At 41.6% G+C, this 24,309-nt stretch overlaps 1 protein-coding gene across 1 annotated transcript; it reads right to left on the minus strand.

Annotated features, from left to right (window-relative positions):
• Window positions 1-2,510: 2,510 nt before the first annotated feature.
• Window positions 2,511-22,665, minus strand: CA4 (carbonic anhydrase 4). The gene is made up of 8 exons (XM_059829267.1): window positions 22,518-22,665; window positions 11,185-11,238; window positions 10,200-10,370; window positions 7,135-7,292; window positions 6,309-6,401; window positions 5,975-6,038; window positions 5,318-5,481; window positions 2,511-4,248 (listed from the first exon to the last, which is right to left on the minus strand). Exons 1-8 carry the CDS (start codon window positions 22,573-22,575, stop codon window positions 4,060-4,062), a joined length of 951 nt encoding a protein of 316 aa, XP_059685250.1. The 5' UTR covers window positions 22,576-22,665; the 3' UTR covers window positions 2,511-4,059.
• Window positions 22,666-24,309: the final 1,644 nt, after the last annotated feature.

Here is a 24,309-nt window from a genome sequence, read left to right on the forward strand (position 1 = left end):
CCTTACGGTGAACGGACTCTACCACGCCAGCCGTTAGAGGCAAACCCTAACCAAAATGCGAGCTGCTTCCAAAGGACAGAGCTCTCATAAGCAAAGCTGCATCCAGACTTTGATAATCTCCCAAAATGTTTTGGTCTTTGTGCTCTTGAACACGATCAGTTCATACATCTGGTTTTCTGCAATCCAAATGCTACTCTACCTCTGACTTGATTCAGACTGACAAAGCCCCTGCTTGTCTTTTTTCTTTTACACCTGAAACATACATCTCTAGTGAATTTTTGCTTCCAGTGGTGTTTCATTTTCTATTGTACTCCAGCTGTCAGCCACAGAAGCTAAGCAGTCTTCAACTCTGGCTCCAACATGTGTGAAACGTATTAGCAAAGTTCTGTGTTAACTTTTCTGTACGTGGGAAAATACTGTTCTTTCTGGGTCTTTCTAAATGCCTCTGTTCCTTCCCCCACCCTTTCCTGTATTATCACAGCTTGGCTATTAGTTCTTCAGGAGTTACTGTCGCTTCCCAGTGTCTTTGCAATATAAGAAGTTCCATGCCAAATGTAGCATAAACACAATTCTTGAAAATCTGTGCCTGAAGCTACCTGTGGAACAGTAAATTGCTTTTCCATAACTATCCCCACAAAAGAAAACCAAATGTCCCACTTCAAGCCTTCCTGTCTTTTACCGTTTTTTTCAATTGAATAGCCTTTGCTGTAGATTTGTATTTATTCACTGCATTAATACCAGTCTTGTAATTGTCACGTCCTGCCCCAGAACAGAATGTGTCTGCCTGGTTGCAAAGAGGTGACTCTGACAAAGAACAAATGGAACTAGATCATTGACACAGATGCAGATTGTAGCATTTCCCTTTTCCTCACTGGCATAAAATTCAGATTCACTCAGTAAAAATGACCGTACTTGTCTATTGATTTTATTCATGCTGAGGTTTGTGCAGAAGAGCTCTTACAGAGGACAAACCATCTTTTCAGCAGATCTTTTGTTTCTTCCTCTTAGTTATGTTTTAAAAAAAAAAAGTTCTTTACTGAGAGAGTAGTGAAACATTGGAATAGGCTGCCCAGGGAGGTGGTAGAGTCACCCTCCCTGGAGGTATTCAAGGAGCGTGTGGATGTGGCATTGTGGGATGTGGCTTTATGGGCATGGTGCTGTGTGGTGTTGGGTGGGTTGGTTTTTGGTGTGTTGTGGTTTGGTTTTTGTGGGTGGGTTTTTGTTTTTTTTTTAAGTTGGACTTGATGATCTTACAGGTCTTTTCCAACCTTAGTGATTCTGTGATTCTGTAATATATTTCATAGTAAATAAGATCCTCCCTCGTCATAACTAATTACTGTAAATGCTTCTCTCTATCCACATGGTAAACTGAGGCACATTTAGTAGATAATCTGAACGGAGAAGGGTGGTGGCCTCTTACATGTAATCCCAGCAGATGCAGGGGGCTTTTTTAGTGCAAAAGGCATTGCTCGCAGTAGAGGCATCCTGAGGAGTATTCACATCACTGGGCTTTAGAACAGGAGCTCCCAGACCTACGGGCCTTTTGTATCTGATTGATTGTGCTGTTTAGCATGTTGCTTGTAAATCACAGAATCCTCAAGGTTGGAAAAGACCTGTGAGATCATCAAGTCCAACCACCAACCCAACCCCACCATGCCCACTAAACCATGTCCCACAGTGCCACGTCCATACATTCCTTGAACACCTCCAGTGATGGTGACTCCACCACCTCCCTGGGCAGCCACTTCCAGTGCTTCACCACTCCCTCAGTAAGGAAATTTTTCCTAATATCCAGCCTGAACCTCCCCTGGTGCAACTTGAGGCCATTCCCTCTTGTCCTGTCACTTGGGAGAAGAGACCAACACCCACCTCCCCACAACCCCCTTTCAGGTAATTGTAGAGAGCAATTTTGAAATGATCTTGAAAGAGAAATCAAACGTAAGCCTTTCAGAATACTCCTGTTTATAACATCTTGTAAAACCGCCTGAAAACAAAGCATCTTTCCTCTTAATTTCTTGATGCATTCTCTACTTGTGGGATGTTGAGGGATGTAATGGACATGGCTAACACAGAGATGTTCAACAGGTGGGTAAGTAGGCAGCTGTTTATCCTGGTTAAGTAAGTAGCCACGTGTTTGTAGAGAGGTGAAGTTATACTGGGTAAATCCATGGGACCCTTCCCTTATTGTAAGAAATCTGCCTGTCCTCCACCTGACAGGCTGGGGGTGGGCATAGCTCTGCTGAGCGAGGTGCCGGACTCAGAGCAGTTTTGCGATGTGCAGATAATACCCAGATGACCCATGTGAAGTAAAATCTCCAGAAGCCTGCTGACATCAGAAACATCCCAATGTACTGCAAATGCCTCCCTTCCCAGCCCCCCAAATGCAAACCCACCCCTAAACGTTGTGAAGAAAATAGGGAAAAAACCTCACGTTCCTTTTCTGAATGAGTGTTTTGTGGATTCCCCTTCAGCAAGGACGAAAGAAATAAAAACTCAAGGCAATGAAAATATAGGTCTCTGTTCAACTTTAATCCTTCATTTATGTTTGCTTCTCAAAAGTTTTTCAGTTAGCTGAAAATATAGTTAAAGTCTTAATCATTCCTCTAAACTTAAAAAGGTGAATTTGCTTTCCCATGTGGTTCTTTAAAGCTTGTATTATTGATTGTTAAATATGAAAATAATTTTTTACCCTGCTTTTTCTCCTTTGGTGAGCTGTGGTTAGTCTCACTGCCATGATTTTCCTGAAAACAGCCCTACAGCTGTAGCCTAAAGTCATCTCTGCCCTAAAGAAAAAAATACAAGTCTGCTAATATGAAACCGTATTTTGGTGTGGCCAAAATCTAACATACTAAAAGAAGCTATAACATGTTATATGGCAACAGCCAAAAAAACCTGTTATGTCTATCTTCAGAGAGAGAACTGGAATAATATAAGGAAATCCCATTTCCCAATATAATGAGCTTTTTTGTAAGTAATAGGGTAAGATCTGAAGAAATCAGTTCAAATCACAATCTTCGTGGAAAAACTATGGATCTTAATCATATCTGAATATTGCAGGTATGTTATTATAAAAAAAAAAAAAGGAAATGTTCACACTGAAATGTTCGCACTGATGTTTAAAAACTTTTACAATGTGATACTGGAAAGAGCCATTTCTTGAGCTGTCCCGTTCTATTAGGCAAATGAAAACTGTAAGGGATCTTCAAAGTCTCATGCTTCAAACACAGCCCTCCAAAAAGAGGGAATTTCCACAGATGTGCAACTAGTACATGTGGTTGAGCTTCCCTTTTTCTTTCTAGTACATCATATTGGCCATGGGCATCCCAGAGTGGGACTCCGTGCTGTGATGAATAAATAGGCTTAATAGAGAAACCTGAAATCCGGAATCAGTAGATTAAATGAAAGGAATCCAGTATCCTCATCTAAAACTTAACTTTAGATATTCTGAAGGAAGAAGGGGGGAAATTTGTGTTAGTACAGATGATATTTGTCACAAATCCTTCACTAGATAGGATGACCCAGATGTTGCTCAATTGCGTGTGAGCATTTTTTCTTTGCTCTGTATTGTACCTTCACGTAGGACAATGTAGAGATAATAAGAATTACCCCACGTGTTATTGTCTTCCTGATTTGCAGTGTTGAATGTAAACATTCTCCAAACAACACCCTTCATAGGCACTTAAGAACAGATTCCTCTTGAAGATCCTCTGCATAGCTTGTAGAGTGTCCTTCCAGTGTTGTGTTAGAAGTACAGGTTTGCAGATAATCCATCCTAATGTTTTCTTTAGGTGTTTGGGTTTTTTTAAAATTTGAATCTTCATAGCTTTATCTTGCCCTTCCTTTGAATTCTTGTGATATAGTGCAATGGGTTTCATTTTATATAAGAGCAGCAACAGAAGTCCTTGGTTAGTGTCTGGAGGAGGACAAGGTTAAATTCTGTATTGAGATATGATTCATGAGTTGGTAGTTAGAGAGAAACTACTTGATACAAAGAACCAACAACAGCAACAAAAAAAAACCCTCCAAAAAGCCCAGAACCTTGAATGAGGTGAGAAGCGTTCATTGGCAAAGAGAACTCAGGATGTATGTAAGCATCAGGACCAGCATTAAAACCTTAGCAGGAGGCAGGAGGATGCTGGCGCTGGACCAGTACACCTTTCGTTCGTTCAGAAACTGAACAGGCCGGAAATTTTCAACCATGTTAGTTAAGTTCTTGCCATCAAAGTAGACCATTGAAAATTGAGAAATCTGTAGACATTGAAGAAAAAAATAGATCATTAAACCCTTTTCCCATGGAACACTGGAAATTATGGCACTATAAATCTGCAGTGCTTTACTCTGTGGCACTGTTTTGAACTGTATGGATGCATTAAACCTTGCAGGAAACGATGTGATGGAGGCTACTGCCAGAGGTCACCAACAGATGACTTCTTTTAGCCTTAGAAATCATGGGGACTTCCTTTCTGTGTGAGCCAAATGCTTTGTCCAACTCAAGGACCTGATTACACCAGTCCTCTTGACGCACACAGTCCTGCCCTTGTCCATCACATCACGGTGACACGAAAAGGACTAGGATTTCTTTCTTCGCTTCAAATTTCTAACTGCTTCAGCAAGAAGCTGGCCCAGAGCAAGCAGATGCTCACTCCCGTGTGCTGTGCTACACTGCCTTGCGTGTGGCTGAGCATTGCCCTGTGGCTGAAGTGATTCTGAGTACGCTGCAGGTAAGGAACTGAAACACAGGTGCTGGCTCCCGGCCAGGCTGTGCTGGCTAGTAGTACTGCTGGGAGCCCACTCCAGGATGCCTGAATTTTCTAATCACGTACTCTGTCAGCTGAACAATCTGTATTTCTGAGGCAGTCATGATTCAGTCTCCTGTTCCTCTCTATAGGACAAAAATGGATTGCTTAAAGCTGGTGCTGACAGACTCCAAGTTTGCACTTTGACGTATTCTGTTCCGATATCCTGACACTTAGGACAATGGGAGACAAGCAGTGAAATTTGGGGGTGAGCAGGTGACTGCAGTGGAAGTGCTGCTGACGAAGCGCTGGGCAAGGTGTTTACCTGTGGGTTTGTTTGGCTTTCTTTTCACATCGTCATTTCCCTTTCCTTCCCCTTTCCTGTCATTTTTAGAGAGGTGATTTAATAGGGTTGTAAAACGAGCACTAGGGACTATGTTCAGGCTAATGCCACGCACGTGTGTTTGTCACAGGAACAGAGCAGCGGAGCCGCGGACAGGTCTGTGTTACGTTGTGGGTGAGCAGGCAGAGGGACAGAATAACCGTAAGCAGACCTCTCAGGCTGTCCCTCTGCCACTTACCTGAGAAATACTGAGTTCAATCGGCTTCTCAAATACTGTCCAGATGACACCCTCATGGCAGTCGGGAGTGGTGAGGGAGCCCTCATACCGATAGTACCTCCCAAGGTCTTCCTCGGGTGGGAGAAGAGAACTCAGGGGCAAAGGCTCCATCTGTGCTTTTTGCCCTAGACAAACCATGGGGAAATGTTGCTTGTAACAGGCGTGGCTGCAGGTATTGCTCACGTTTGTCTTCAAATGCGGCTGCTGCTCGTGGCTACATAGAGCCGCATCCCCACGCCCGCTTCCCACGGCGGCTGGGGCAGCCGCACTGCGCTGCTGTGACCTCCCTGACTGCCAGCTGGCGATCCCACGGAGCACCAGTTACACACCCCTCCTGTTAACGGGCTGCGTGTTTTCCTTCTCGCTTTGCTCCCTCCCGCAGAAGCAGGAGTGCTCATTCTGGTTCTGAGGGGGTTTCTTTGCTACAAATGTGGAGAACTAGATTTTCTCCCACCTGTGATGCTCTGAGTGCGCAACAAACTAAGCTTTGTCTTTTGGCTTTGACTTTCGAGTAACAATCTCTACTGTAATTAGAACAGGATCGGATCATGAACTACCTGGTAGTATACGTGTTCAAAATAAATATACGTTGCGTTTTGACCAACACAAGTGTCTTACCTGTGTATTTAATATTCTCTAATTCATTTATTAGAGTTGCATAGTTTTTATTTTCTTCTTCAACCTGAAATGGAAATATTTTGATTCCAAATCATGCATTTCTCAACAACTTGTTGCTTTAAATTAATTGTGAATAAAACAGAAAACAACCATAAGGCTAAAAGATAACAGCAAGCAGAATATAGACAAGGGTAAAGGAACTAAGTGCTGGCACTGAATGCCTGCAGAGGGTAGGGAGGCTTAGGTCTTGGACTACTGTAACATTAACACAACCGATCACTCAGCCAGATTGCTCATAGATTTGAGATGGGCAATTAGAAATGTGGCTACCTACCTTTATAAAGAATGCTAACACAGCTATGCCATCTGCATTTTTCTTCGCTTCTGTTATATCCGAAACATCTTCTCTTATGTGGACAATATGAAGCTGTAACACAATAGTCAAGACTAATTATTTCTTCATTTGCCTCTACAGCCCGTTGCTGTAAGAGCAGCCCGGCTGCTGCTCTGCACCTACGCTGCAGTGGGGCCAGGGCTGCTTCGCTGCTCCCAGGCTGGTGACAGACAGCTCGAGGCCCTTGACCTGAGCCAGAAGCTATGCAGTAAGTGGACTATAATTTGGAACTTCATTCATCAACAATGGCATCATTTCATGCATCTCCCCAGAAGGTGAAGTGCTCTGTGGACTGCTGCAGCCCTCGATTTTCAGCCTGTGCAGTGGAACAGGCAGATTTTTACGTCATGGTTTGAAAGAGGGGTGGTTTCCTTCCACCAGCCCGTGTGTATCAGCACTGGCGACTTCTCTTGCCTTAAAGGGAATTTTTTTTCGGTTGCATAGGTCGATTGATGGTGGCAGTCCCAGAAATGAATATATAGTCTGACTAAGCAGTGTGAGAGTGTAATCGGACTGTATAGACTTCGAAGTTTCTCCTCCCAAAAGGCTCTCTACATAACTCCAGATTCGTTGTCTGTCCTGTGCCTTTGCACACAAAACTGATGTGTTTTCCTGCGTGATCTGGTTAGCGAGCAATGAGTCCTCGGTTCTTTATTTCCACTGCTGGGGTTTCATAGGACAATTAGCCAATAGTTCTTGTGCAACAGTATCTTAAAAAGCCAGAGTTCTTGAGTAAAAGCCACAATCCACAAAGGGTCTCACCTACCTCCATGGCTTGTTTTTCTCCATCTATGCTGTGCTCTGACCCAGGAAGGTATTGCTGCATATGTTGGACTCCCCAGTGAAAATGAAATTCTATTGCCTTGTATTTTCTTCCCAGACCTCCACCTCCAATTTTAGGGGATGTGCTTAATGCTACTTTAACTGGGGAAAACAAATAAGTAGTTTAAAAAAAAAAAAAAACAAAAACCAAACAACGTTAATAGCATTTGAGAGTAGAGAGATGCATGTTCTTGAGATTCAAATGTATCCTAAAGTTCTGGCTTGGTCTTTCACAGGATCACACAGAATCACAGAATAATTAAGGTTGGATAAGACCTTTAAGACCATCGAGGCCAACCACCAACCCAACCCCACCATGCCCACTAAACCATGTCCTGCAGTGCCACGGCCACACGTTCCTTGAACACCTCCAGCGATGGTGACTGCACCACCTCCCTGGGCAGCGTCTTCCAGTGCTTCACCACTCCCTCAGTAAGGAAATTTCTCCTAATATCCAGCCTGAACCTCCCCTGGCACAACTTGAGGCCATTTCCTCTCATTCCATCGTTAGTTACATGGGAGAAGAGACCAACACCCCCCTCCCCACAACCCCCTTTCGAGCATTCCAGAAGTTCAACTCTGCAGAAGCTGAACTCTTACAAAATGCTAGCTGGGATTAATTTGAGATGAAAGGGAGAAATATCATAGCCCACTTCCCAGTAATACGCAGCAGCATTTGGACACCCCTCTATGGCACAGCGCTTGGAGCTTCTGTTCCCATTTCTACCTAGGATTTGCTCTGTGAGCTTGAACAACTTGTGCAGAGCCTCACTTGCTGGAGAGCTGACCTACCCATGACTTCAGCTGAATAAATAATAATAAAGAAAATAAATTTGATGGTACTTGTTTCCCTTTGTAAAATGGAGGAAAAGGGCAGGGCACTACTTTGGATTGTCCTGGGGAAAGGGTGTTATAGGCGCTTATGGCATCCATTGATAGATCCTTCGGAGTATCATCAGTTAATCGCATTTTGAAGAAAACAGGGTAATGGACTGTCTTTCCTTGATTGCACTGAGGGGATTTGTAGGGATTTGTTCACTGCCAGTACAATCCCAGGAGTCAGAGCAACTTATACCTTTCAGAAAAGCCTATATTCCTTCATTTTTTTGTCTAGGAGAGCACCCTCTATCAAAGTATTCTTAAAAGGAAACTTGATCACAGTTTATTTCTGTTTTAAGCGTCATTTTTATCTCCTCTGCACTGTGACGTTTATTTTAGGCAGGGTTTAAAGACACTGCTATTAAGTTCAAGCTGTGTATCTATTCTGTTTGAATTTAGAGTAGTGTTGCTACGTAAGCCTAAGCATCTAAGTCGTTATATCTATTTAATGTCATGTTTGATCTGCTGTTAGGAGCAAAACAAAATTTTCTTAGAAGCTATTTTTCTAGCTATAAATCACCATCGCTTCCTGTGCTTGAGACATTTGGGATATATTTTTAAAACTTACTTATTAAGACCTCTGCATTAAGCACAGCACTTTTGTTTCCATAGGAAAGATATTGTTTTGACCTGGATTGAAGCCCTAGAGATTTCATTTCTGTTCTGAATTTCAAATGGGCTGGAAGCTTGCGTGAGTCACTTAGTTACTTTGCTTTTTTATCTGTAAATGGATGAGTAACATATCTTTGTTGGCATTGTTTATTTAGATTGTAGGACCTTTGAGACGCTGACCTTTGCTATCTGCACATCATCGAACATAATGATAGCCTAATCTCATGTAGAGCTTCTAATTGCAGCTGTAATTTAAGCAATAACTGTTCCAGTGTTGTACTCAATGTAGCACAGGAATTGGTTGCCCTCAGAAGAAATTTTAAAAGCCCGGATTAAAAACCTAATCCTTTTGCATGGCTGGGAAAGATGAGCGTTCTGACCAATCCTTATGAATATTAATTTTTGTGTAAAAGATATTTCTATGCACAGCGACTGTAATATGGAGATTCTAGACTATCATTCTGTAATGGGAAAGTCATTAACCCATCTACTAGTGAAAAGTCAAAACATGTCTTTTTCTTACGGTCTGTCAAAATACTGCTGTTTTTAACTAGAATCTCTGGCTGTGAAAATCTACCGAGCTGTTTACCTTCCTACCTTTCCTTTTTAAGCTAGGGAAATATTGCCACTTGCAACTTCCCATTTTAGGGATTTGGCAGTTAAAAAAATCCATTTAAGATTTTAAGAAAACTTATAGATAATTTAAAAAAAAAAAAGGACAACAGATTTATTTTTGAAGTTAAATAATGTAGCATAACGTTGTTGAAGCACTGTCATTAGTATTACTTTTAGTGAAGAAAAGTGGAGGAAGTGAACCAGTGCTAAATTACTATTCACTGATTCACTGTTTACTGATTTGCTGTTCACTGATTCACTGTTTACTGAATCAGTAAGTAGCTGATCAACAAGCTCATGTTAGATTACTTCCGTGTGCAGAGAGAACAGGTTGAAATCGGAGAAGATTTCAGCTCATTATTTAAAGAACTAGTAGGACACGCACACTGTGAGCCACTGGTTGAGTGACTTTCCCAGATTATGTTCTTCTTCAGCAGAATTCTTCTTTGTGCAGAAGCAAGGGTCAGCAAGGGCAAGCCCAGAAATGAAGGGTGTAGGAGCATTCAGCAGAAATTATATACCTCTGCCAAAACTGTTGTCCTAAAGCCCTATACTCCCCCACCTCCTAGTCCTAGAGGTTTTTGTTTGACTTAGAGGTTCCCTTGACATCTCGAGTTCTGTTTCTGCACACGCACAGAACCAATTTTTGCTGAGATGCTCAAGGACCATGTCCAGAATCCAAAAACTGGATAATTCCCCCAAAGTTCCCAGAAAGCCTTGGTTCAGAAGGTGTCCTGAAAGTTTCGCTTCTGAAATATAGGGGTGCTTTCTTATTTTTGCTTCCTTTAAGTAGTGGTATTGATATCTAACACCTTGCCCAGGACATGGAAGAAATGAATGCATGGTTCCAAGTGAAGGCACAAGTAAATCCCATAATAACAGTAATAATTTGACAGTACTTGCCTGTATGTCCATTATTTTCTATGCTCCATTTTGAAGACACTTTCACATCATATCCTTCAAAACTCAGTGGCTTGAGGTTCTTGTCATAAATGATATTTTTGGTGACAATATTGATAGGTGACTGTTTGTTGCCTTTGCAGCTGGCGTCTGTTAGATGCCATTCTCGAGGATCTATTTAAGGATGAAGAGAGTAATTTTTTTCTGTAGACTGCAAATCCTTGATAAAGCCAATCCACCCAACAGTCAATATATTCTTGCTTGGGAAATTGGAGACATCTTTGAAGAAAAGGTCTTTGGATGTCGGAATTTAATACAGGAACTTTCTTAGCGTATCATTTTTTGTAGTTCTAAAAATATTAGTACGTGTCAAGAATGTTCTGTTAAGCTTAATAGGAAAATATGCACATGTAAATGGCTGTAAAATAAAAAGTGAACTACCGCTGAGGTTGGCTGAACTATAGAAATCATAGAAACTTGGAAACTGTAACAAATGCCCCCCAAAAATGGTGGTGCTGGTGGTGGTGCTGGGAGTGAAATGCCCTTTCCAGACCAGTCAGCTCCAAGGAGGGCTGGGCTGGACACAGGGATGAGCGAGGGACAGGCAGCCTAGGTGGATATTGCTGGTAAAACAAAAGGTGCAGCGGTAGGTAGAATGTTAGGGTTTTTCATAACTCTCTCCTTAGGAATTGAAATAGCTTCTGTGCCCAGCTTGCTGGGGTGGTTACCTCGAGCGCATTTAGAGTTATTTTTGTTTGTAGCATTATCCTTGGTTGAAACAAAATGAAGAGTTAGAACAAACACTGATACCTTCAAAATACCCTTCTTTAGGTATCCTGTTTAGCACTGAAGTTTACATATAGCATGATCATGCGGCATTAAATACTGCATTGTGTGAATTTTTGCATTGTTTCTATAAAGAGGCCCTTTGCAAAACAGAAGAGTTCAAATACTAACGTGATTAGAAAAATAACTTGTTTAGCAGTACCTTCACAGCTTGGCTGTTTATACTTCTGTGACTGATAGCACCAGTGGCCTCCAACTAAAAAAAAAAAAAAAATAAAACCATCAGATGCTCCAAATCAGATGAACGAAAAGCTGTACAAATCGTCCCCCCAAAAGGCAGATGTGAAATGGATTTGCAACCTGTCATCCTTAGAGAGTGATAGCTGGGCACACAGCTTTGACAACTTCTGGGGTTTGTCTGCCCAGTTTTATTACAGGGAGATGTTTCTTTTCTTAACTATATAAACAACAGCGGCTGGTAAGAGGTGAGTGCTTCAGCTGTAAAGAAATCTTTAGTTTCTAAAGATATCAAATAATTCAGAAGAAAGCATAAAAGTCCTGCAGTAGGCAGCTCTGTCTCTCTCTAGGTCTCCTCCTGGTCTTAATGAATCAGTTTACAGCTGGTAATATTCCTTCCAAAAACTGTGCTAGCATGAAATACGAGAACTCTGGATGGGTTGCAGTTCTAAATAATTTGGGTCTGAAATTTTGGTTTTTTTGAGGCGAAAGTTCTACATCTGAATATATGTAGTGTTAAAATAGATTTCCTTTTATCAGTTCTGTACTTGCCTTTCTTTCATATACTTGTAAATTCACTTATGCAAGATGACTTATCTCACTCCATTCCAGGAACTATTTTAAAGATTACTTGGTGCAATAAGGAATTTTAAGAAATGAAGGATTTAAGAAATTAATTTCACTTCCCAAAAGACATGAAGAATCTTTATTCTAACTCAGCTGTGATCCCACACAGATGGGTGCAAAATTTTTCAATAGAACACCTTAATCGTACTTTTTCATTGTCAGAAGAAATGTGAAATTCAGAGGAAGAGACCTGATTTGACTTAAGCATGTGCTGCGCTAGTCAGGAAAGTAAGCACTGTTTCGTTTATCGCAGCATGCTTCAGTGGCTGTTTATGACAGTTATAGAGCTTAAATGGACTTTAACAAGAATAGTTCCCTTTGGCTATTTATCTTTAATCAATAACAATTCAAAACCTCATATAATCATGATTAATACTAATTTCTGTTTGCCTATGATTAGTAAATTATAGACATTTTAATAAATGGCTAATCCATTTTTAGGGATTATTATGGAGGAGTCCTGTCATTAGATTGCTAATTACCATAATTTATAGTCTTTTATAACACATCTGCTGGAACGCTCATAACGGCTTTTAACACCTTTATCTTTGTATCAGTAGCATAGCAATACCATCCATCTATTAAGTGCTTAGAGTAAGTTATAAATAGAACCTCGATATGAAGTGTGGCTTGCTATAACAACCGAGGGAGACTTGGATGAGCTTGTGGCAATTAATATAATCTGGAAAAAATGATACTCTTTTAGTTCAACTCTCACAAAAATTAAATTCATGCCGAAAACTATAAATAATGTTGACTCACTTTCTAGCTTACCAAATGTTTAGTAATACTGAGAAGAAAAGTAAACAATGTGGCTACATTTGTACTGTAAGAACTGTAGTGATTTCTACATTGTTCTTCCACTAATATTTTGTAATTATAAAAAAATTGGTTTCAACAAGTTTTATTTTGACACACTTCTAAACATTGGCAAACCTTAGCTTTAGGACTTGCCATTTCTAAAATTGATTGTTGCATCTTTTCAGGCCTGTGCACCCAAGACAGCGGCCAGACCTCCAGCAGCACTGAGCGATTTCCCGTCTCCGCTGGGAAACAGCAGAACCAGAAGTTCCAAGCACAGGATGTCACCAAGTGCCTGAATCGATATTTTAATCAATAAATGCCTAGCAAATACCAGGTGAGCCAATCTTCACAATGCTTGGTTGTGTTTCACATAGTGGCTGCATGGATGAATGACTGCAGACGTATTTTTGGCAACTGCTCTGGCCCAGTGGTCAGTATATGCTGCAGGCTGCACCAGCACCCTGGGATTGGGAGCCGTCTTTCTTTGCAAGTTATATGAGCATGAACCTTCAGGAGAAAAAATGCTGCCCTGCAGCAGTAAGCTGGACACAAATGCTTAAAGGTGGTAGCATCTATGCAGCATGAGAGGATAGGTACCTGCAAAGATCTGGTCTCAAACTCTTTGGGATGTGAGTTAAACCAGAGGGGAAAGTTGTCGGATGAGAAATCAAGGTCGGTTGAGGTATTCCGGTCTGTTTACCGTAAATTCTTGGAACAAGGTCTACTGTTCTGGGTTTCTATAGTGCCTTGCACAATGGGAGTGTGATCATGACTTAGACATCAAAGCATTACTGTAATGCAAATCAAATTTTACGGTCAATATGATTCACAATTAGGTGTAAGCGCAGCAAGTTCGTTGTTCATTGGGTGCAAGGTTGTGGAGCTTTTAGACCATGACCATGGAACCACGAAAATCAAAGACGGCCACAGGAAACACCGAGGGAAGGTAAATATCACCAAATCATATTGTCAGTGGTCCTGATACAGCGTCTCTGTACCAGAGGAGTGAAATGGAAGCGGGTTATGGAGCCTTCCATTGCTGAGTCTGAGTTCAACCCTTCTCAAACAAAGCAACCGCCGACATTTTACCAGCTGATGGGTGTTTGGCAGGTTCTCTCAAATAAGCTTGTGGGTTTCAATCACGTCTTAGGAGATTGACACATGAGCACACTAAAAAAATTTCAGCCTGCACATCAAGATGATGGGGAGAAAAAGTTCAAAAAATTAAACTAAAATAAAATCCAGCCCTCAGGTGGCTGCTGCTCCCTTACATCCAGCACTCATGAGTATTCTTCCCTTCTTCTGTCGAATGCAGCATACACCAAATAATTAATGTCTAATTTTTACAAGGTTTCTGCAAAATTCCTAATGTCTACAGACTAACAAAGAATTAGTGTTTTTTTATCAAGTACTTATCACAGTTGTGGTTTAGAAAGTTGGATGTTATCAGTGAAGTAGAACAGGATATAAATTCAGCAGTTCATAAGAAAAAGGTCCTTAAAGCTGTTAAACCTCAAACAATGAGCTAATTAAACATTGCAGAATGCCTGAGCAAACAATGAATTAATGTTTCTTGTGAATTAGATTTTTTTTTTTTGGTTGGCGGTAATGTAACGTTAGAGAACAGGATCTTTTGTGTAGATGCTGCTCAGGAGGAAACGAACTGCTATACCCTGTGTCACTTACAAGGAAAATTTGCATTTGGATTTTATTTGAGTCAGGTGTGATTCCTCCCTACATATAGGACGTTGCGTTCACAATGGTTCTTTTTCCCCCCTGGGCTTTATGGCTTTATTTCTGAAGCAAGAAGGAAAGAATCTTGTCACATCCAGTCAGTTGTCTGTGGTCTTAGGCATGATTATGCCCTAAGGTATGTTGTCTAGTCTAGTTTTAATTGTCTGAGCGGCTCCTGCCACTTCCCTTAGGAGACTTTTCCACAGTCTATTAGCCTTCACTGTCAGGAAGTGTTTCCTGTTTAATAGCTTACATTTTCCACTTGCTTATCTGCATCCCATCACTCCTAGAAATATCACTGAACCACCCTAAACAATTCTTTTCCCTCCCGGGTGTTTACAGCATTCAAATAGTTCCTTCATAATCTGTAATTCCTGTTCTTGCTTCATCCATCCTTTGTCCCATCCCTTGACAACGTGCCCTTCACCTTTGAAAGGCTTTCCAAAGGCTTTCCAAAGAATTTCCACTTCAAAGGCTTTCGTCCCTCTTTCTCTGAGCCCCTTTCTTACGGGGACTCAGTACATGTCAGATCCCACCCTGCAGTCCTCTCACCTGCCTGCTCTTTCGATCAAACCTCAGCTCCCCCATTCTCTTTCCTGTTCGTTATTTTATTGCCCAGAAAAATGCAGCAGAACATGGGGAGTTTTGGTGTTTGGGGTTTTTTTGTTTGTTTTTGTAGTTGAGGTGCTGAAACCATTGCTGTGATGCGAGCTGCCCTGGGGGGTTTCATAGCTTGCTCCCATGCCATGCTGGTACACGGGAGTTAAGCCATGAGCATCCACACTTCGCTCAGGATAGTGTTAGATGCTAGCCAGGATTTCCAAAAGCTCTTTGCCTAATTGGCATTAAATAGAGACATTTGCATTGTTGTCGCCATCGGAAGTAATGTAATTCAGTATACCTATACATTCAGTATACATATACACCTGGACTTACGCTTGCTGTATGATCAACCATGTCTGGCCCTTACATTGTATTATGGATTCTTGATTCAAGTGGCCATACACCATATCGTAGGTGTCACCTTGACTTTACTGGCTTTTAATTTAGAGTAGGGCTGAACTGGGCTGAAGGCCTCCTCTTCCTTCACAAAGTTCAAGACAGTTAAATTTAGGGAGTCTCTCTTGGCAAGTACGCAGTCCTACTTATCTCTGTTTCTTCCTTGTAAATTTACAACTGATTTCCTGACCAAAGCTGTTTCTTGGCACCAGAATAGCTAGAAAACAATACAATTACGTATTGTTTTCATTTTGTTGTAAATGTTTTCAATTGTTTTAGCTATCAAGCCCAGCTTGGAAACTTGAGGCAAAAAATTCCTTCAGTTGAGAACTCCCTCTTCTGTTCACTGACGCAGCTGGATGGAGGACAGTGCTTCTGGCTGGAAGCCAGGCCGTTAGCAGTTTGCCAGCGGGCTATTGTGTGATCTAGGAAGAGACCCTTAAGCTCTTTGGACCATGGTCAGATTGCCCGGATTCCATAAAAGTTCCTAAACCTGCTTTGTTCTACTTGTTCCCCGCTTACTGCCCTACTTGGACCTGCTGAGCGGCTCCTCGGAAGCCCGCACCTCCTCTGACTCGGTGCCCTGAGACAGGGGTGTTCAGGCTAGCTGAAAATCGCCCTTTTCATTTGTCCATCCGCACAAAAGAGTTACTAAAACAGGTTTTGTCCTTCTGCATAAAGTGGTGGAAACCTCTTAATTTTACATGTTGACAGTTAGCTATTTTGATTAACTATATTTAATCTCTTGAAGTGTGAATGACCTTTATGCCACAAACGGCCTGAGGCAGTAAGAATATCCCCTGTCGCTTTTTAGTTAAAATCCCTTCTCTCTCTTGCACTGACTGACTCCTTTGTTTGTCCCTTTAGATCTCTTGTCACCCTCTTTCTGCCATGTCCTCGCTGACAATCCGTTGTTTTCTGAGACGCGCAACTCATAGCGCTCCCGCGGCACTGCTGCTCTTCAGATCGCCCGGGCTGCCCGGTACTAAGTACTGCCCAGTGATATGTACTTCTTATTACTGCTCTATTGTCCACCGGATTTCAGTCCATCCCTAAAATCTGTTGTAACCGCCGGCTTTGCAGCGGAGCGAAGGCTGGCCTTTTCTACGAAAATGGCAAAAGCTAGTTTTGCATGCGGTACATTTTTAGCTTTGGTTTGTGTTGGGCTCGTTCTATTTTTAGCTTGCTTTGTGAAACTTATTATCTTTAGTACAAAAGACAAAGCAACTTAAAAGCAAGCGGAATCTGTGTCTGTCTTTCTAATTAATGAGATTGCTGAACACAAACTGAGCATATATACATAAGTCTATTTATACAGTCTGAAGTATTACACATCCTCAGGAAGTCCTGATCAACTACTTTGACAGGCAAAAGCAGTTCCAGATGTTTACTTCTAGATTTATGTATCTCTAACCATGTAAAACAAGTGTTTGTGATCATCTCTTCTATTCACTTTTACCCGGAAATTTCATTTTCCATAATGATATACATCTGTATGTACACACATTCCACTCTATTATGGGCAGTTAGCCTTGAAAATAAACTTTACTGTAGTAGTGCAGCATTACAAATAACCACATCTGATTTGCGCACAGTGTTTATAATTTGCACGGGTACACACAAATCACACGCTTAATGAGATCTTCGTCTGCAACACATAGAAACTAAAGGAAAAATCCAAAGAGTTTGGAGGATTCTAGATCTGCCCTATAAACACTTGCAAACTACTTCCTTTGTGTCAGAGAGTGAGGAAAATGTTTTTAGCTGTGACCTGTGATACTGTTGTAGCCTCTGTCATATATAAGTATCTCCTCATAAATTTTTGCTGTATCAAAGAAGGAAGCTGGCCTTTAACAAAAAATGAATATCCAGGGCTAAGGTGATTTGCTTCTGTGGGGTATTTTGCTTTGCTTTGTTTACAACACAGGCAGTGTCAAATAAAATTCAGAAATCCTTTTTTTAGTATTTTCAAAATTTAATTCAAACAAATTACTTCGTGGCTTTACTGTCCTTTTGTAGTCTTTTGCGCTGGGTTTATGGTGGCTGAGCCCATGGCTAGAAATGCGACTGAGAATCCAATAACAGGCCATTAGATATATTCTGCAGCATAACAAAGCCTCTCCTGCAATGCCACAAACAGGGACAAAAGCCTGTTTGCATGGAGACAGACACCTAGCTGAGGAACTGGACCTTGCAGCGTGTCGCGAAGACCTAAAGGTTTGTGCTGGTTGTTTGGCCAGCTGAGAGAAAGGTGTTTCACAGCAGCGCCTGTCTCTGAAACTGCTTTTCTGCTTCCAGTCTTCAAAATCTAAATGTATGGGCTAGGCGAAGTTGTGATTCCAGTTTTCTTAAGCATCACAGTGCACAGCCTGCAGCATATGGGGGATGTTCCAATTCTTATGCTGATACCTTTTGCTACAGGAGAAAGGAGAGTAATTCTTAAGCTGAAGTCACTTGTCACCTGCGTATTGCTCCTATGTCTGGCTTCTGCCATGCTCCTGTCCTTCCCCCAGCGCCGAAGTGAAGAGCAGCAGGAAAGCACCCTGCCTTGGATGCTGGAGAAGGACGAAGTGATGCAGCACATTGCAGTTCTGCGTGAGGTCAGCTAAAGAGTGAGTTAATACAAATTGATGACAATGCAGTGTACTCACGCTAGTCAGGCTGAGCCTTAAATGGAGCATTAATAATGTGATTAGGTCCACGGTGTACACGGAAAATTGCCCACTCATTGCATGTCACCAGAAACAGGCTGCAAACTACCCAACAGTGATTTTTGAACTTGGAGCTGTGATGCCCTTGGATGCATCAGCCTAGTAAAAAACCTGTCTGCTCAAGAACCTCGATGCCTAGCAAGGCATCACATAGATGTATTCTGCCTTAGGCGCAGCATAGATAAAACAAAGCAGGATTCATCTCGTCTGTGGTATCAGTCATTCAGCACTACACGCTATACGCAATTCCTCTTGAGCAGTTCAGAGTCAGGCCTGGGGATGAGGGGGCAGTCGTTGGATTCGTATGTGACAGAGACAGCAGAGGTGATCTTATAACGCTTACACATGTAATTCTTTAAGAGGAAGTCAGGATCTGGAGATGAATGTCGGTTACAGCAAGGTGTGACTGCACAGTACATATTCTTGAATAACTTCACAGGTAGACTAATGTGAAAAGAATCAAGGCATTCCTGTTCTGACACAAATCTATCCATTTGTGCAACACAGATGTAGCTGGATGCCACGCCTGGCGGGCTACAGAAATGTAAGAAGTTAAAAACATTTCAAAGTTTATTCCATATATGACTCTAATACTGTCTTGTCGCTGCCTTTCAGGAGTCTTCCAGTGATACAGAGTGTTGTTTCTTTGCCTGCTGGGCTTGCTTCTCTGCCCCCCCAAATGAAACAGGCTGTTACAGCTAACTGAAGAGCTGCTTTCTGGCTCCACTGTCTCATCTGAGGCTCCACCACAAGAGCTTTTCCGTCTTTTGCTGAATTTTGGTGTCAAAGAGAGAGAGAGAATGAAATTGTTACAATGCCTTACCGCTTTGTGCCTTTATCATAAACTGTGGGAGGAAATGAGCGTACTCTGAGATTACAGGATTTGCATCCTTAGATATCCTGGTCAAGCAGTCCATGTCCATTCTTCTCTCAGCCATAAACCCCCTCCAGTTGTAAGCCAAATATGACAGGGAATATGACAGCGGCTGATCTTATCTAAAGCTACACCTCTGTTGATCATAAAAGTCCCTCTTACAGAGTTCATTTGCCAAAACTGAATTGCAGGAGCCGCGTTTAATGGGAAAGTTGGTTAGTAAAGAAACTTCAGAGTTTCGGAGGTATTAAGTACTCAGTGCTGCTGCTGGTTCAGCACAGATGCTAGAGCTAGAAAATTCTCTGCTGCCTGAAGCCTGCTTGTGCAGTTTACACAGTTACAGAGAGAGGGGAGAGTACAGAGCAGCATCAGCGCGTATCTCTTGCTCTCAGTGCACACTCAGCAATCTGACAAACGTGAGCTCTTGGTTCTTCTTGCGTACAGTGGACCTGACAATGATGCCACGCACTGATACGTATGGATGGTGGTAGGCAGACTCAGATAAGCCTTTAAGTCTATTTTGGCAGCTTGAATGATTCCAAGGAAAAAAGAGAAGGAAGCCCTAAGCAATGTATCCTGTGCAAAGACCATAACTTGAGATCAAAAGTCTTTCTGCACTGAGATAGTTGAGGTAACTACTTTGAGATAAGGTCAGTGATAGCTTGTCAGTTATATTTAATCATGTGTTGGATTAGGTGGGTGGACAGAGAGAAGTTCAGGCACTCCATACCTCCTAAAACACCTATGGGTTACTGCCTGAAGCAGCCATGGCTTACTGCCTTTTCTGTGTGTTCTAGGTCTTATATTGCAGTTATTTGTCCTCTTTCTTAAACAACTGAAAATGCAGCTTTTCATCCCAGAGTGCATCTAAGTGCACCAGCACCTCAATTTTGCCAACCATAAAATGGATTTGAAATACAGCTATAAATATGTGTGCAGTCTATACCATTAGAAGTGGAAATGGAAGAAGTTAGAGCATCTTTTTTCATGTTGCTTATAGAGATATCAGGTATACTTTGTATTTGAATGGCCCTGAGGGAACATCAGACTGAGACTTAATGCTGACAATGTCAGCCTGGTTATGTTAAATTTTATGTTTGTGAAAGTTAAAAGTATGTAAGTAGAAATATAGAAAGTTAGAGGAATCATGTTCTAGCATGCATCAGTCTCTTGGAGCACTAGAGCATGGTTCATAGCGTTGTGGGAGAATGTCTCCTCATGGCTGAGACCTGCTCTGTGATAAAGAAAAAGGCTAAACCATGCTGGGGTTCATTCCATTCCTCTTAAAGAAAATTATTTTTCAGTAACACTTGGAGCTTGCTGTAACCCCACCACGAAGCTTCTAGATGGACGTATATTACTGTCCTCTGCAATTGTTGTTCTCTGAATGGCACTAGACTGAATTTACCATTAAGAAAACCTCTCTCTCAACAGGTTTGGAATATTCCTGTTGGAACACTGCAGACACATTGCCTCTCTTCTGCCTGTCTAACAGCAGTACCAGAGAGTCATGGATCTCTCAAAAGAATCAAACAAGCCATTAGAGGTGCATCAGTGCAGCTATTAATGGAGTGTGCTAACTGAGATCCACACAAGTCAGTGGATGAGATGCTGGACAGAAATTCAAACGAGATGTTTGCTCTTCCTGGTGCTAGCTGATCTCTGGGCAGGTGGCTGCACCAACGTGCCTCAGTTTCCCTTTTGTAGAATGGGAATAATGAAGCTTGCTTCTTCATAAAGCCCTGTAAGGACTATTAGTAATAATCTTAAAACACAGGTGCTATGACATTAAGACGGGTCAAGGCTGAAAGCAATTTGAAAGATTAGCAATCAGTCATATTGACTGTCTAAGTGTGGTGAATTATGAGGCTGCCCAGATTAGAGAAACAGCCCTGGAGGAGGTGTGTTAGACGAGCTGGTAGGTGGGTATCACTCAAGCTAGTTCTGAAAAGTGGCCAGCTAGAAATGAAATCCTTATTTTTTAAAAAACATACCTTCCAAATATAACAAAAAATCATTCAGGCTGATCCTCAAACGTTGAGGTTTCTTGAAATGTTTATTAGCCTTTAACTTAGCGTAACGTATCCTGTGAAGCTTCTGCCTCAGGAAAAGGTTTGGAAAAGAAGGTGGGGGGAGAGCAGGTTTCTTGTGCATTAGTGACTGTGTAGTTTGCCTCTACACTCAGGGAAGAAAGTGGAAATAATCATGGTCAGGGAAAAAAAGCAACAGTAAATATTATATGCATTCCCTATCTTACTTCTGTTTCCTAAAGCACTAATTATTAACACAGAATAATAAAGCCCTTAAGGGTTTTCTAAATAGTCCTTCAAGGTCCTGTAATAAACCCCTTAATAAAGCAGTAAATTTAGCAAAGTGTTAATCAGTCAGTAATCAATATCAAGCAAACACTAGTTGTAGACTTTGGAAGAGCAAAGGGACTTTGGAAGAGCAAGTTTCTTTGTGTTTCTGTTTACCTGTACCACACGTGGGAAACCTCCGGAGACAGAACACCTACGACATATTGACTAAAGAACAGGGAAGGTATCTGAACTGTCAGGTAAGAATCTGGAAAAAGGCAAACTACTGAGTCACGGGTACGGAGAATGAATTGAGAAGAGAGAAATAAAATGTGGGAAACACCCCCGTTTCCCCAGTGCTCCGGCCGGGCTCCTTAAGGCACTTCCCGAGCCCCTCAGACCTCGGTTACTTTAAGTCTGGCAACTGAATCTCGATCTGCTTTAAAACCGTGTCCCTTTAACAGGCTCTTGGTGCAGTGCTTCCCTCTGATACCTCTGATAATATTATATCTTTTTTTTCCTTAATGCAGTCTAGTCTATTTTAGTGCAAACAATAGACCCTTCATTACTATTAAGAGCCGCAGTGTTTATCTTTAATTTTGAGGCTGTGTGCTGATATTTACATAGGAAAGGTGATTTATTCAATGTTATAACATTGCTGATCTAATAGAAGCACAAAAATACCTTCTACATTTTTCAATACTAATTATAGACCGCTGTTTAATCTAGTCATTGTAAGTCCATAGTGTACTTATGTACATAGTGCACAGAGTGCAAAAATAGATAGATCTGCTGGGCTAATGCAGCAAAGACATATTGTTCTTTCTTTCTCAGAAGGCAACTGTAAGAATTCCATCTTATATCATAAACAGCAAAGCAATATGGGCAGGGAAGTAAAACAAGCTATTTGAAGTATTAAGAAATTTACAGATAAAGAAATTATGTTTTGATTTTTAAAATTTACATATGTAATTAACTATAGCGATCAAGTCAAACCTCATTGATTTTTCTTTGAGGAGGAAGGAAACCAGAATCTCTAAAGGTGACCCCCCCACACTCATTCATTCATGAGAAAAGTCTATACTTGACATTTTACCACAAATAATAAAAGGCAGAGAAATAAATAAAACATTCTCCATTTGTCATATAGAAGAATTAGAGAGTCTGTACTGTATGTACTGATAGTCAGAAACAAATCATAAATAACAGTAACCTTGGTACACGGGGTTAGAAAGAGCAGGCGAGGACTTACCTACTGCCTCTGTCTGGAGAATGTGCAGAGAGAACAGAACAAGGAACAGCAATTCCATTATCTATTTTAAATAGGCTCAGTGTTGAAACCAGAATTGATTAGACTCCTTAGTATGTGATCATATTTCTGCTCTCAGTTTTATACTGGAGTTAAGTAGTCCTGGACAGACCTGAAAGCCATAGCCAGGAAGGTGAACTCCTCCCCTTTGTAATTTCTCCAGATTTGCCTTACTCCTCATTTGCCTAAATGTATTCATTTCTCCAAAATGACTGGCAAAAGGAATAAGGCTTTCCAGCACCAAGCAAGTAGCCTGCAGTGAGTAACTGGTACTTTGCAACCTATGCACGTTCAGTACCTATTCCTAAACTGCTACATTTTTATTTACTGGTAGCTTTTTTTCCTGACAGCCCCCATGACGTTTGATTAATGTGTGAGTTAAGGCTAATGTTTTGCTTTAACAAACCCCAGTGAAACGAACAAAAACCCAACTCCCTCACCCCCCATCCCTACCCCACAACCCTCCAAACGGCTGCTCAGGGTTGGAGTAGATTTGTGAGGCTGGAAAACGGGACGTCTGCGTGCAGTAACAGGAAATGTTTATTAAGTGGCATACCAACACCTTACTTATATATGCTTTTGTGCTTAATGAATTAACTGAGAGCACACCTTTTGTTTGTTTGTTTGTTTGGGGGGGGGTTTGTCCTTTTTTCTTTTAATAATAGTTTTTCTTAACTTTCCAGATTCTGGTACTATAGCATAATATATACAGATCCTTTTTTTTTTTTTTCCTCCTGTCCCCTCTGCTTTTTTATCTGAATGCTTTATTTCCATGTGTCTGATTCAGCAGCAGTTATGTTCAACAAACAGAAGTGTGTACAGAAAAGTGGCACTACTACTTTTTGCACCATATTCTCTATTATAGACATATTTTCATCTTTTCATTTGGGGCTGGATTTTGATACAGCTGAGGAAAACAAAAGAGGTAGTGCAACTTTTTCTTCCTCTTCCCCAAATGCCTCTCTGTCCATGGGGATGTGACCCACGTGCTGGGTTGGGTGCAAGAAGAAGAGCAGGGTGCTTGAGCCAGTGCTCCTCCACAAAGGGGTGGACAGAGTGAAGTGGCATCACACAGGCTGCGCTGAGCAAGCCTAGTCATCCAGCAAGGGCTGAATTAAAAAAAGGAGCCAAGAAAATGCTTCTTGCCTTTACCAACAGCCGCGGGCTCCCAGGTGAAGAGTGTGGCCGTTCCGCTGTTAGTAGTAGGGTCGCACAGGATCAGGACCTGTAATAACAACGGGAAATCTGACAGCTGACTTATGCGCAGGTTTTTTATTCATAAAAAGGATGGCTATAAATAACATTCCAACAATGAAGATTTGCTGGGTAGTGTTTTTCCATCCTGGATTAGGTAGATTAAAGCATGAGCAGACGATGATTTGCCTAGCACATGGTGCTAAGATAAATAGTTACTGCAGTGACAAGAACAATAAGGGAATTTGTTGCATTTTTTAACTTCCTAGTACGGCAGCCTCGGTGGAGTGATCTACGCAAGGTGCATGCTGAGCACGCAGAGAGAAACGGGGGCGTGAACGCGGCGCTGTCAGGTGGTGTCAGCCTTCAAGGCCATCTACCAGACCTTTTACTCTTGGGCTTTTCTCTTTTTCTTTCCTGGGGGCGGTCTTCAGTGGGGGAGCTGAACCAAAGCTCTTTGACTAACTTTTTTTTTTTTTCTCTATTCCTGTTTAGTTCTCCGCAAGCTAAAAGCCTGCTAGAAACCCTCTCTTTAGGACTG

Source organism: Gavia stellata, chromosome 25 (genome assembly GCF_030936135.1).
Source record: "Gavia stellata isolate bGavSte3 chromosome 25, bGavSte3.hap2, whole genome shotgun sequence".
Classification (NCBI taxonomy): Eukaryota; Metazoa; Chordata; class Aves; order Gaviiformes; family Gaviidae; genus Gavia; species Gavia stellata.

Bases quoted from the DNA above. Each gene is read 5' to 3' on its own strand.
- CA4 (XM_059829267.1), bottom strand. From the start codon at position 22,575: ATGGAATTGCTGTTCCTTGTTCTGTTCTCTCTGCACATTCTCCAGACA. The intron at 7,293-10,199 runs GCAAGTACTGTC...TGTTTTCCCCAG, and splicing joins AGAAAATAATGGACATACAG to TTAAAGTAGCATTAAGCACA. The intron at 6,039-6,308 runs GTAGGTAGCCAC...TTTCCATTTCAG, and splicing joins TGTTAGCATTCTTTATAAAG to GTTGAAGAAGAAAATAAAAA.